This window comes from Euprymna scolopes, chromosome 31 (assembly GCF_053919585.1).
Source record: "Euprymna scolopes isolate OS-2025 chromosome 31, ASM5391958v1, whole genome shotgun sequence".
Classification (NCBI taxonomy): Eukaryota; Metazoa; Mollusca; class Cephalopoda; order Sepiida; family Sepiolidae; genus Euprymna; species Euprymna scolopes.
Window position 1 is genome coordinate 45,766,740 of NC_136512.1, and position 13,836 is coordinate 45,780,575.

A 13,836-nucleotide genomic window follows, 5' to 3' on the forward strand; every position below is an offset into this window, starting at 1 on the left:
TGTTGTCGTGGAACAACAGTGAAAATAAGAACAATCAAGTCGAGGTTCGGTTAAGGAACAAATGTATTAACAATAATGTACAAAGATAGGAAAGCGTGTATATCTGCTGGGCACTTGGCTAGCAGTGGAAGTGCAGTCGCATCTCTCTCACCGGTGTTGGAATTACTAGCGCTATTTATAGTGCTAATCGGTGTAAGTTCCTCTGTTCAAGGAAGGCCGGTATAGCACTCCCTTTGAAAATATCCCGTCTGGAATTAATAACGTTTTTGTTTTGGGTTCACCCTAATCAATTCTGTTGATTTCCGTTTTCTGTTCGATCTTTTGTTCTTTGGAGCTGTCTCTGGTATGGGCACCTGAAAAGTATCAGACACTGTGTCTATGATGTCCTCCTCGGCCAATCTGGTCACCTCACTGTTCGAGTATCTTTTCCGAATTTGGTTAGTGTGATGTTTGTGCATAAAGTCTGGTCCCTTAATCATGTAGACCATGTTGCCTATTTGTTTCTCAACAATGCCGGACTCCAAGAAAGTCTTATTATGTTTGTGAATCTTGTAGAAGACTCTTTCGCCAACTTTATACCGTTTTTTTGCTGTTGTTTATTTTTTTTTTAGGTTTGGCCTATCCTGGTTTGGTAACAACTTGTGAAAAATGGATCTAACCTTGCGTCCAAACATAACCTCAGCAGGTGTCTTCGACATTTCGATGTTTGCATTCGAAGTGACTCTGTAGACTTGTAAAAACTGTTGGATTGACTTATCTGTTGGCGACCCACTAGCTTTTTTCAGAGCTCTCTTGAATGTCTCAAAGAATTTCTCTGCTTGTCCATTACTTCTTGGGTGGTATGGCGGAATGGTTATATGCTCAATTAGATGAAACTCGCAAAAATGTTTAACTTCGGTAGACGTAAATTACATTCTATTGTCTAATAATGCAGTCTATTACTCCAAACCTAGCGAATAGTTCATACAGAAAGTTGATAGTTACCTCGGATGTGGGATTCTTACATTTTAATACTTCCGGCCATTTAGATAGGCTGTCTACAACAATGAGATAGTAGAACCCATCTAGCAGTCCTGCAAAATCTAAATGAATTCTAGACCAAGGTCGGTCTGGTTTTTCCCACGATCCGAATTGAGTCGGAAGAGCTTTTATAGCTTATGCGCATCCTCTACACTCCCTGATTTTTCCTTCTATATCCTTATCCATGTTTGGCCAATAAATGAAAGAATACAATACCTGGATGTCCTACACGGAATTCCTTGAACATTCTTTTCTGTAACGTCGCAGGAATTACGACCCTGTCACTATATAACAGGACGGTATTGCAAATTGAATAAATTTCTTCATCCAGTTCGTTATTGTTGATCCTTTCTTTCGTGCGTATAATAAATTCAACCACCTCTGCCTTACTCTTAATCTCATCAAGCATTACTGAAAGTTCTCTTATTGTGTCACATAATGTATTTTTTACTTCAACTTCCGCTTGAATGACTGCTATTACCATATCCTCCAATGGTTCTGTATGCTTAGGTATTAACCTTGATAACCCGTCTGTATGACCAAATTTTTTAGATGGTACATACTCCATTTGAAAATTGTAATTCAGAAGTAAGGTATCCCTTTTTCGATCCGAAAATCGTTAATAATGGTTTGTGAACTGTTTGTAACAGAAATTGCCTACCGTGCAGGAAACGATGAAATTTCTTTACTGTGGATATAATGCTTAGCACCTCTTTTTCAATTTGTGAGTGGTTGTTTTCGGCTGGCAAAAGTGATCAGGATGAATGGGTTATGGGTTTCACTTTTCCATCATCCATTTTGTGTAAAATGCATGCTTCTATGCCATAGGAGCTGGCATCACTTGCAACTATAATTTCATGCTTGGGATTATAATGTGCCAGAAACAAGTCAGACGTTAAAGTCTCTTTAATTTCCCGAAATGCTTCTTTGCACTCTTGCGTCCAGACCCATTTTTGGTCTTTCCTTAACAGTTCATTTAAAGGCGACCTTAGTTTATGCATATTTGGCACAAATACATTGTAGTAATTTGCCAAACCTAAGAAACTTTGTAAAGATGCAATATTTTCTGGAGCAGGCATATTCTTTATTGCACTCGATCTATCTGGATCCGGCCTTCTTCCATGTTTATCGATGATTTGCCCAAGTATTTTATTTTCTCCATGAAAAATGTACATTTTTCCTGTTTTACTTTAAATCCATAATCCTGGATCCTTTTGAATACTTGGTTTACATGAGCTTTGTGTTGTTCTTTGCTAGCGCTTTTCATTAACACATCGTCCAGATACCCTACTGCGAAATCCAACCCATTTAACATAATGTCCATAATTTGCTGAAAAATCGCAGAGGCGACTTTGACCCCAAAAGGAAGTCTGTTAAACTTGTACAACCCCTAATACATAGCAGCTTTGAACACTCCTCACTGACTGGAACTTGTAAGTATGCGTCACTGAGGTCGATTTTTAGAAAAATATTTCCCTCACTCAGTTTCGCAAATATCTCTTCAGGGCTCGGAAGAGGATAATGATGATCTTGTAAGCCTGTCACGAAGTCGACGCATCTCCTTACTCTTCTTTTTGATGTAAACCGTTGGTGCAGCCCACTCACTGTGATCAATTTTTCCGATGACACCCATGTTTTCGAGTCTGAACACTGGCTGTAATATGTAACAATTTTATAGCTCTGTGCATCACATTAAATGTTTTTGTTAAAATTTACTCAGCAACTTAACCCCCCCCCCCCAAAAAAAATACTTAAAATCTATTCCAGTGACATGATTAAACTATCCATCCAATCAAATAGCTTCCATTATATAGCACTTGAAGTTGACCTTAAGGTCAAACCTACTTAATCATATTAACATGATAAATCATAATATCTAACTTTAAAAGAATACTATTGCTAGATAATGTAACACCCAAAGTTTTTAATCCTTTAACAAATGAACACATTTTCTAACTTGCTGTCCATCTTGTTTGTTGTTTTTATTCTTTTTTATATCAATAGTTATGGAGCTTTTTCTTGTATTGAATTAATACAGCATTAACTGTATTAATTAAAAGCAGACAGTATGTTAGTAACCATCAGATTGATGGTTTAAAACACAAAAAATGCAAAAATTCTTGTAATAAATTTTATATCTCAAATCTTAGATACGTTTTCAAGCAAAAGAATTTTTCCAACATTTTTAAACTTTTATGAAAGCCTTTAAATATTTTGTTGGCCATGACAAAAATAGTCTAAAGATTGGTGTGCCATTAACCATACATCCTTGTGGACAATTCTAGTATGAATTTTTGGAATCATAACCCTATTTTTGCTTTTAGATACACAATATTGTATTAAATTGTATACTAGGGCTGCCCAACATATGTGCTGCTTTTTCAACTTGTCTTATTCACCACCATTTTTTTTTATAATTTTTACTTCATTTTATAAGGTTGGATAGTTTCCTTTTCCCTCCATATATGGTTAGTCATACTAGACTTTTTATTATATTCATGTATCTTCATTTGATGTTCTTCTATTCTTACTTTTATTGGGCAATGTGTCTAACTTTTTGCATAGTTTTCACATCTCATACAATTCTTAATCATGATTTTCGTTGTAGTGGGTTGATTTGCACAAATCATTTCAGAGAGTTGTGTTGCTCTTGACTACTATCCTAATGTAGTATGGATTACATATTCTTTGAATTTTTCTGATAAGTATTTCATATATAGTATAAAAACTGTGGTGAGTTTTCAGGTAGTGCCCTTTGATGTTTGATCCAGATTTCTTGGAAATGATGTAATGCTTTTTTTTTTTTCTTTTTACACAGGCATCACCACATTATCAAGGCCAAGAGGCCATTCAAGGATAAGGGTTAAAGAAAATTGAACAATATTATAATCATTAGTAATGAAAATTCGGTAAATTTGTTAACTTATATGGAACGGCTCATCAAGAACTTATTTACGTTAGATTTGAAGACAACCATATTGTAGTCAGCCGGAAAACAGGAAAACGGAAGACAATTCCACAGACGTGCAGTTCTAAGAAAGAAGCTTTGTTCATGGAATCTACGTTTAGGTTTAGGCACAGATAAAGAGTGGGAGGAATTATTGATAGTGTTTACAGCTAGCCGAATGTTTCTTGTGAAAGTTTGGGGAGGGGGGACCATAGACTGAAGCTCAGTTGAACACTTTCCATGAAAATAACGATACATCAGAGACAAACTCGCAACATCTCTTCTGTGAGAAAGAGGTTGCAGGGAAGAGAAAAGGACATCTCCTACGAGGCTACGAAGTCTATTTTGAACTCTATCAAGGCAGGACAAGTCCTTTCTAGCAGCTCCTGCCCAGATGTGGCAAGAGTATTCCATCCTTGGACGTACCTGGCTCTTATATAGATAGAGAATTGTATCAGCAGTGAGATATCTACTGGATCGATAGAAAGATCCCACCATTTTTCCAGCGGCCTTGGCAACAGATTTGATGTATGTGTTCCATTTAAGATCAGGAGTAATGGTCAAGCCCAGAAGCTTGTCAAAACTTGAGGCCTCCTGAAGGCAAGAGTCATTCATTTCAATTGATGCCAGATGTGGATCAGAATGTTGATGATGTAAAGAGAGAAGCTTGGTTCTTTCTGGATAATTTTGTGGTGGAAAGTTCCTCTTAAACTGTCTGTCTCCTCATGATATGTATTGCTCTTATTATATATGGCTTCCTTTCTTTTACGTCTTTTATATATGGTGGGAGTTGAAGTTTAGATATTGTCTAATGGAAGTTGGCTTAATCCCCTGATCAGTGGGAGTTATGTTGTGAAAATAACATTCAAGATGAGAACAGAATCTAAATACAAATTATCTATCCTTATCTCATAAATTCAGAAAAAGAAATACTTTCATCAGTTCAACCTTAAAGATCTCAACAAAATAGAACATCCAAAATTAAACTTTCTAAAAGAAATAAACTTATTCATCAAATTATAAACCAAACTTCCAAACTTGGTGCAAGCAATAACACACTAAAACTATAATAATTAACTAGAACAACAAAACCAAGAACATACCACCTAACACTGAATCGAAAAAAAAAAAAAAAAAAAACACTAACAGCAGATCCAGCACTATATAAGACCATCAACTCTCACAGTAAATTTTTTAAAAATATTAGAACTCTGGAACGTATACAAAATAGCTTCCCATCTGCATGAACGTAAATGACTATAGAATGGTTGATAGACGCACAAACATCTTTTTATAAAAATTAAAGTTTTACTTTATTCACTGTATTCCCTCCCATATGAAGTAGTTCTTTTGCCAATCTTATTAGAAAGTGGAGGTGAAATTTGATTTTTTTGTGAATCTTGCTGAAGTCATAATTTCTGCCATTCTGACTTTTGTCCTTTTTTTTAAATAATTTTAGCATGATTTCGTTTGTGTTCAACATAAATTCAAATTGCTTAACTGTCCAGAGCCATTTTTTTTTTTAATTTTCTAATGCATCAAACCAGAGTATGACATGATATCATTCAATAGTTTCTACAACGAAAAATCAAAAACCTCCACTTTTTTAGTCGCGTGCAAGCGACTCTATAAGTCACTCCATCGGTCCATCGAGATCAGAAGCTTCTCCGTCGAGTATGCACAGCGCCTCGCACTAGATAAGGCCAAGACGAAGAAGCAGCTAGAGCAAAAACTAGCCCGGGCTACGGGGGAGGGTGATAAGGTTAATCAGGAACTAGCTAAGCAGGATCTTCTGCACAAAACTAGCGAGTGTTACGAAGACCAAGTAGTTAGAGCTAGACTTAGAAAGATAGGCAACGAAGCAGTCAATTCTGATGCAGACATGCGCCGTGAAGTTTCTAGGCGTGACTCAGACAAATACGTTGAAGATTTTGGCCAAGATCCTGTCAAATTGGCTGCAGGTTATTGGCGAGTTGGTTGAACCGGAACAGTACTACGCCGTGAAGGGGAGATCGATTCAGAACAACTTGCACCTCATCCGCACGATCCTAGAGGGGGGAATAGATGACACGGAAGCTGCACTGATGAATTTAGAGCAGTCCAAAGCATTCGATAGGGTCAATCATCGATTCCTGGCATCTGTTTTAGAGGCCGCCGGTTTTAAACCGGACTTTTGCAAGTGGGTCTATGTGATGTATCAACAGCCCACGGCTGTCGTGCAAGTCAACGGAAAGCGCTCAAAACCCTTTGTTATCTCTTGGTCGGTTCGTCAGGGTTGTCCGCTGTCACCCCTGCTTTACGTCCTGGCCTTGGAGCCTCTGCTCTGCAAGCTGAGTCATGGGTAGGCAAATTCGGCCTTGTGTGGAATGGCTCTGCCTGGCAGCTCAGCTGCCAAGGTATCTGCATTCGCCGATGATGTCACGGTCTTTGTGTCGAGCTTCAGAGACATTGAGATTGTGTTGAAGCCGCTCGCACAGTACGAAAGAATCACAGGAGCCAAGATAAACCGCAGTAAGTCAGTTGGACTGTGGTTGGGCATCTGGAGTGGCAATGCAAACCTCCCGGCGCCCTTCAGCTTGAAGAATGGCTAGTTCAGATCCTTGGTGTGTGGTTCGGACCGGGTCTCCAGCTTGATAAGAATTGGTCGGAGGTACGGTCAAAGGTGGAGGTTGCAGTCAACTCATGGCTTCCTAGGAAACTTTCCTTAAAGGGTAGAGTCTAGCAGTGCGCCACATACGTCCTCCCTCTCATCCTTTACCGACTGGCCGTACTTCTCCTGCCTGCACAACACCTAAAAGCTCTTATCGAACTCTTGTCCTCGCTCCTTTGGGACAGAGGAAGATACTGGGTGAGCAGACAGGTCTGCATTCAGCGTTTGTGTGGGGGAGGTTTGAGAATGCCAGACTTGAAGTGCCATCGAGACGCCGAGAGGTTGGCCTTCCTGAGACGACTGATCAAACTTTGTTCAATTGCCGCAAACTCCGGCAGTACTGGTCATATGTCAGTGAGGTGACGGCTCGCATCAATCCCAAGCATCCTCGCCCAATTACCGTATCCAATGTCGTTGGCAACATGAGGCCGCCATGAGAAAGACAAATGGTCTACATTACGATCCTGGCCGTGGCGAGAATGGTGATTTGGACATCGCGTGTGCAAGGTAGCCGGGGGGTGTTGTCTTTTTCTGATCAGGATCTGATCACTTTCTTTAAACACCAATTACAGGTGAAGATCAGATGTGATAGAAGAAGGCTGCATCGCGCAGCATTTGACAGAAGATGGATACATGTAACAAGTCTGTGTGTCTGAAAAGGAGTTAAATTTGAATACGTGTTCCCCGCCTAGGTGTGGAGCGCGCAGTTCCGTCAAGTGTAATTTTATCCTTAGCCTCTTAGCTAGCTGAGTGAGTGCTCCACCGCTCCCACCTCCTGATTAGGTAGCCTCCAAGATCCACCCCCACCTAATTGCAATTTTTTCTTTTCACCCCTTCTCTCTAAATTTCACCCATCTTGAAGAAAAATAAATCAATCACTAACCCCCCATCCCTCACCCCTCAAAATTTTCTTTTCTCCATTTTGTCCCATCTAGAGAGCGTCCCTACTTAGAGACTGGCTCACAGGAGCTCAGGTTCCTTTACAAACCAAAGTGGAACGGGCAGTCTATCAACTAGACGGGGTTGGGAGGGCCCTACTAATTACTACTGTCTTTTTTTTGTTTTTTTCTACCTGCCCTCGACACAAATTAATTATTGTATTACCTTTATTGTTATCTTTTTTGTTTTTACACTCTAATAAAAAATGTTTTAAAAATTGGGTGCTAAATAGGACGTCCCCGAGTACGAAAGGGTGAATGCGGTATTATGGTGAAAGAAGATTCTAGTTAAGAGAAACTTTTATTTACTTTTAGAGTGACAAGAATGATCAATGACCCCCCATTTTCCCCCATTTTGAGTTGGCCTTGTGCCTAAGTTTTTTGTTCATGTTCATTTTTTCCTGATTAAAAGATTTAATATCTCAAAGTGTAGTATCTGTTCTTAATACATGCTGTACTTATGTTTGTAACTTTTCCTTGGCCACATGGCTAAGATGAAAGTGTAGTATATGTTCTTAACAGATGCTGCACTTATATTTGTAACTTTTCTTTGGCAATGGAAGGGGAAACCCTTCCATGCTAAGGCATTTTTAGTCGCATGCAAGTCACTCCATCGGTCGGTCTGTAACACATTTACATTTTATTTATTTTTTTTAAGCAAGGGGTATGGAGTAAAATTTTTGTCCCCCGATTTATCAGAGAGGGACCTATGTTTTCAATGGGTCCATCTGTCCATTAGTCTGGATGATTGACGGATAGTTTTTCCTGAAATTTTTATTTATTTAAGTCATTCCAGCCCATTTTTCGGTCATTTAATTTATCTTTAAGAATTTCATGTCATAATTCATTCATTACACGAGAGCACGCGACTAAAGGCTATCGGCCTTGTTGTAAATTAGAAAAGGCAAAATTCTATTTTTTTTTTCTTTTGATTTTCAGTAAAGCTTTACATCCTCATCTTTTTACTTTTTATATCTCTACTTTTACATTTTTTAAAAATTTATTTTGCTTTCTTCCTCACTAGCTTTCTTTCTATTTTCCTCTGTTTTATTTACTTTGCACTGCAATGTGAGTATGGAGAGGTTTGTTTCATCAAAGAATGACTTTTTTTAACCCCCCCCCCCATACACACTTAGTCTTTCTCTTTCTAGCAGCCATGTTTTTTTAAATTTTTTCAAAATAAAATTAGAACATTCTTAAAGTTACTTTTAATAAGAATTTAATTTTATCGGCAAAAATGATTAAAATCGATCTATTAATACTTTCAAAGTCATTGCTTAAGATTCTACTTTTTAAATAATTATGTGAGAATGCCTGGAAAACTTGGCAGAAAGAAAAAAAAACTTGATAGAAAGAAGAAAAAAAGCAATTGTTTTAGAATTAAGTTGGAGATCAATTTCATGTAAGAATTTAACATAAAATTATCCCCTTTCTGAACCATTCTAGGATGTTATGGTGATTAATCCCCCATCCATCAATTCAGTTGTGAAATGTATCCCCATTTTAGCTATTTTTGCTATTGTCCACTTGCATCCCTGAAATTTATGTATGTGAAAAGAAACTTGTTTAGTTATAAGTTGGTGCTAATACATTACAATAAAGAATTTCAAAGTTTTTACTTTTTGAAAACATCATTATAGAAATTATCGTATTTGCTATAAATTCTGCTGTTAAAAATGATTTGTTCTTTTTAATAAATCTATTTTCCAAAGTGTCAGTTTATGAATGTCTAAACATAAGAAAATTTTCTTTTGTTTTTACCAAGCTGCAAATAACAAATTAAATGTTTAAGTATTTTATTTTTCATAAGATGTTATTTACATGTTTTTGTTTTTTTTTAGGTTGGTCCATCAGCAACAAAAGCTTTCTTCGAGTTCCTGCAGCGGTTGCAAGTGAAGACACCGGAGCAGATGAACTTGAAGGAATTGATTCTGAAGCTGGTATATGTCATGACAGCTGACAGGTTTGTGTATAATTGTCGTATGTTTTTTTTTTTTTTTTTTTTTTTATAGAAAATTTTATTTACTGCATCTTTTTGATGTTAAACTGAAAGGTTTGATCTGCCACAAAACAAATTACCTTACAAGATTGTGATGCTTCTGTTTGGATTTTGTAAATGTTCACCTGCGATCATTTCTACTATCTTGTTTCTTTCCTTCTACAGTCTGTGTGTGTTCAACTCTCATGATGCTCTCCAACCTCAAATTTCCTAGGTTGATGCTGTTTGCTGACTTTCATGTACCATAAGGCAGATTGTGAGTCTGGTATTATTAACCAACTCCCTTATATTAGCATTACAAGCGTATGCTGTATTTTCGTGGACATCGGCAATATTACATACCTAATGTGCTTCAACAAGTCATATCTTTATTTGTTGGTCAATTTTTAAAAGAATTACATTGATGGAAAGAGAATAGAACAAGCATTCCAATGATGTTAATTTATTTTTCTTTTATGCGTTCAATGTTTTTATGCTCCAAGTTAAAAATGAAAAATCGGTAAAAAATGACAACAAAAAGGGAAACAGTTTTTTATGTTTTCATTTTATACATTATGTTTGGAGACATATGCGCGGGGTTAAATTTGATTGAATATGGCTGAAATTTTACAGGCTATATAAACACAGAAGTCCATCTCTACTGGTGTTTGATTTTTATTTTTATGACCACAGGAAACAAAGTTACGACCAAACAAAGTTGACGAAGAATATTTCAAAATTCATAAGATAAATCTGCATATATCGATAATATATGTATAGATAATAGTTTCAGAATTATTTTCATGTATAATATGTAAATATTTGATAATTATTAATTCCGCAGAATTTTCTTTAAAATGTTATCTTTTATAGAAATAAAATCTGCTTACAGAAAAACGGTCGCTAAGCACATCATGCGCTGAGCTTACTAAAATATTCTCTTAAAAATAGAAAACTGTCTTACTAAACGAATCATTTTTTATTCTGAGTTTGTCAATTTAAAAAAATTGTTTTCAAGTTTTTCAAATTTGATTTCCAAACAATACTATTTTGTTGTTTTTAACGCTTTTAGTACACATGCACTAAAAGCGTTAAAAAACAACAAAATGTGCTAAGTACATGCGTTTAACTTCTTATTTATACTTAAGGTAGAATTGCGTTTTTTATTTGTCAAAAAAAACCCCAAAAAACAAATACATAACAAATAAAATGTACTTGTGCCTTATGCTACCATGCTGAAATAATGTTATTATTTAGAAATGCATTCTTAACATGGGGAAGAAAGGGTGTTTTTTGTTAACTATTCTGACTTTTACCTAACAATTAAATAAAAAAAGAATTTATTTTTAACTCATTGTCAAGACCATTTTTTCGAATCTGTAAAACAAACCTATTTTTTTTTTAACTGAGGATATCTAAATGATAATAATAATTAGGCAGTTCAATAAAGAATTTCATTGTGATGCATTTTGTAAATTTTTACCTTATTTCCATCTTAACATTTTTCTTTAAAATGACTACCTTTATAGGTTTTTGAGTATGCTGAAAACGAATATCGCATTTTAATTTTCTGCAAATAAGTAGCTTTCCATATATTAAGCAATGTCATTTCTTATGTTATTGCTGGTGGCCATCTTGGTATGTGCGTTTGTGCATAGTTTCTCGGGTTGCATTTGTGCGCTTGCGCGTACCATGATGGCCACCAGCGATAACATAAGAAATGACATTGCTTAATATCCAGAAAACTACTTATTTGCAGAAAATTTAAATGCGATATTTGTTGTCAGCATACCCTAAAACCAATAGAAGTAATCATTTTAAATGTTAAGGTGGAAACAAGGTAAAAAAATTACCGTTTTATTTCTTTGTTTACATAATTGAATTTTCAGTAAAACAACAGAATAGAAATGACAAAAATTACCATCAACTGGTGATTATATAGTTGTTGCTTATCAGGATTCCTGGTATCCTGGTACTGTGAAAGTTACATCGAGGATTCATGTAGAATACGATTTATGGTTGCATCTCAGAAACCGTAGAGATTCAACGTCTCTATCAACTGCGCCTTCGGGGCCCGTGGCACAGTTAATAGATGTTGAATCTCTACGGTTCCAGGTGAGAACTGTCTGAAGATAGCGGTTTCAATCCTACTCAAAGCCGTAAGACTTACTTGGCCAAAAACGTGGTGAGATGACAACTACAGAAGGCAGTAATTGCAATGAATGCAATCAGGAGGTCCAGAGGTCCTATCCATCGCAGTTACCATCTGACGAAGGCCAGAGGAATAGTTGGCTGAAACGTCATGAAAACAACTAAGAAAAGATGAGGATAATAGTCCACAATAAATAAAAATTGCTAAAATAAAATTGGCTATTATAATACTTATGTATAATACCATGTGCCAGTTTAAAAAAAAATTGAAATTTGTACATCTTAATTTATAATTCATGGCTTATGGTAAAGAGATACATCAGATTTGACTGCATAATCAGAAAGAGCACACAATTTTACACAAGAGTGCCAAGTTTCATGAGAATAGCTTGAAAAATAAATAAATGGTGGCAAAATTACCGAATTTCTTGAAATGTTGAGGTCCGTAATTTAGCCCACTTTTTCTAAAGAAAAATGTCCATGGAAAAGCCAAAATTTTTGCCCTTAAAATTCTCATAACTTTTGAACTACTGATGGTATTTGCACAATTCAAACGTTTTTAAGCCTCTTTTATACAGCTCTTTCCATGCAAGTTGATAAATTAACAATTATCTAAAAAGGAAAAAATCAACTTGTAATGCTACCTTGATACAATGTTTTTGAGGATGCGTCCATTGCTCATTTGTCGGTCATGACTGTCACATGCTGGCATATGATTCTAAGCATAGCAAAATTATGCTTTTTACTTAATGATATTTAATACAAGATTTAAAAGACCACATTCTACAATTATTAATAATGCTAAAGTGTAAAAAAAAAAAAAAAAAAATCTGACTTATTTTTATAAAGTATGATGGTTTTTCAATGATTCCTCTGAATTTTAACTCTGAATCAATCAAAAGGTGTCTCACTCATGGATACAGCAAAATATACGCCTGTTCTTGTTGTAAAGTTTGAATCCAATGTATTTTGCATGCTTGGCGCTTTTTTTAATAGAAAAATAGATCACATCATTGAAAACGTTATTTTGTAAAGTTATTTGAAGAAGTTAGAATACAAAATAATGTTATATATATTTTTTTATTAAATTATTATTTTAACGTTTTTTTTTCTGATGTTTTTGATTCTATCTTTTTCAAGGCCATGTCTTGTGGTTATTAACCAATAGAACGAAGAGAAAAAGAAAAATAAGCTTTTATTGAACAAGATGTATATTATTAAATGCCTCAGAAAAAAATATTTAAGTAAATGATTTGGTGCTTATATAGTCTTGATCACAAGTGAAAATCACATTTGAAGAAAAAATTCTTACATATACCATTACCATTGCATTATGCATAAATAATTATTCTCATCAAAAATTCGAAAAAATGATCAAGTACAAGTTTAATAAAAAGATCAATGTTATCATAATTAATATGGTATTATGTAATTAAAATTAATCTAAAACCAAGCAAGGTAATATAGTCTGTCGTTGTTTACTCATTTATTTCATGTTCATCTTATGACAATAAATTTCTGTTACTTTGTAATTGTTTAGTATTTGTTTAGAATTTATAAAAAAAAAAAGTTTACTTTATTTTGGCAATTTTCATTTTTACTTGGTTAAATGACAGACTAACTTATCTTTATGAGTACTTTCGGTACTTCCATTCTTATCAATGGCAGATCAACAAAATACAAGACTGATTTTTTTTCTGAATAAAAAGTTCTAATTTTCTACTCCATCAATTTTTCTTTTTTGGAAACGATACTTATTTCTTCATGATACAAAAGTATATCAAAGAGTTTTTACTTGGAATGTGATTTTCACTTGTATAAGCACCAATGATTTAATTAAAAAATAATAATAATAATGACATTATTTGGTGTTCTAACTTCAAATTTTTTTGTTCAGAAAAGACATTTATGAATATTCCTGTTTGTGTTCATCACTTTACTCCCTTCCCCATTTTTAAAAATTCATTGATAATAACTTTTGCAGGAAACTTGGATACTAATTTGCAATCTATTCTATAATTAATGCACTTTATTCATGAAACTTTATTGATTGAAGGTGTTAGATATGAAAGAGCCAATCATGTGTGAAATAATAGGAGTTTGGTACTTTGAGTGCTTTATCCTTGAACTTTGTGATCAACTAATTCATCTT

At 35.1% G+C, this 13,836-nt stretch overlaps 1 protein-coding gene across 2 annotated transcripts in view; it reads left to right on the top strand.

Annotated features, from left to right (window-relative positions):
• LOC145255729 (dual E2 ubiquitin-conjugating enzyme/E3 ubiquitin-protein ligase BIRC6-like) overlaps nucleotides 1-13,836 on the top strand; it is a 515,468-nt gene that overhangs the window by 270,257 nt on the left and 231,375 nt on the right. For both annotated transcript variants that reach the window (XM_080114338.1, XM_080114339.1), the window contains exon 34: nucleotides 9,397-9,518. In XM_080114338.1, coding sequence (XP_079970464.1) covers nucleotides 9,397-9,518 — 122 coding nt within the window. The remainder of the gene's footprint in view (nucleotides 1-9,396; nucleotides 9,519-13,836) is intronic.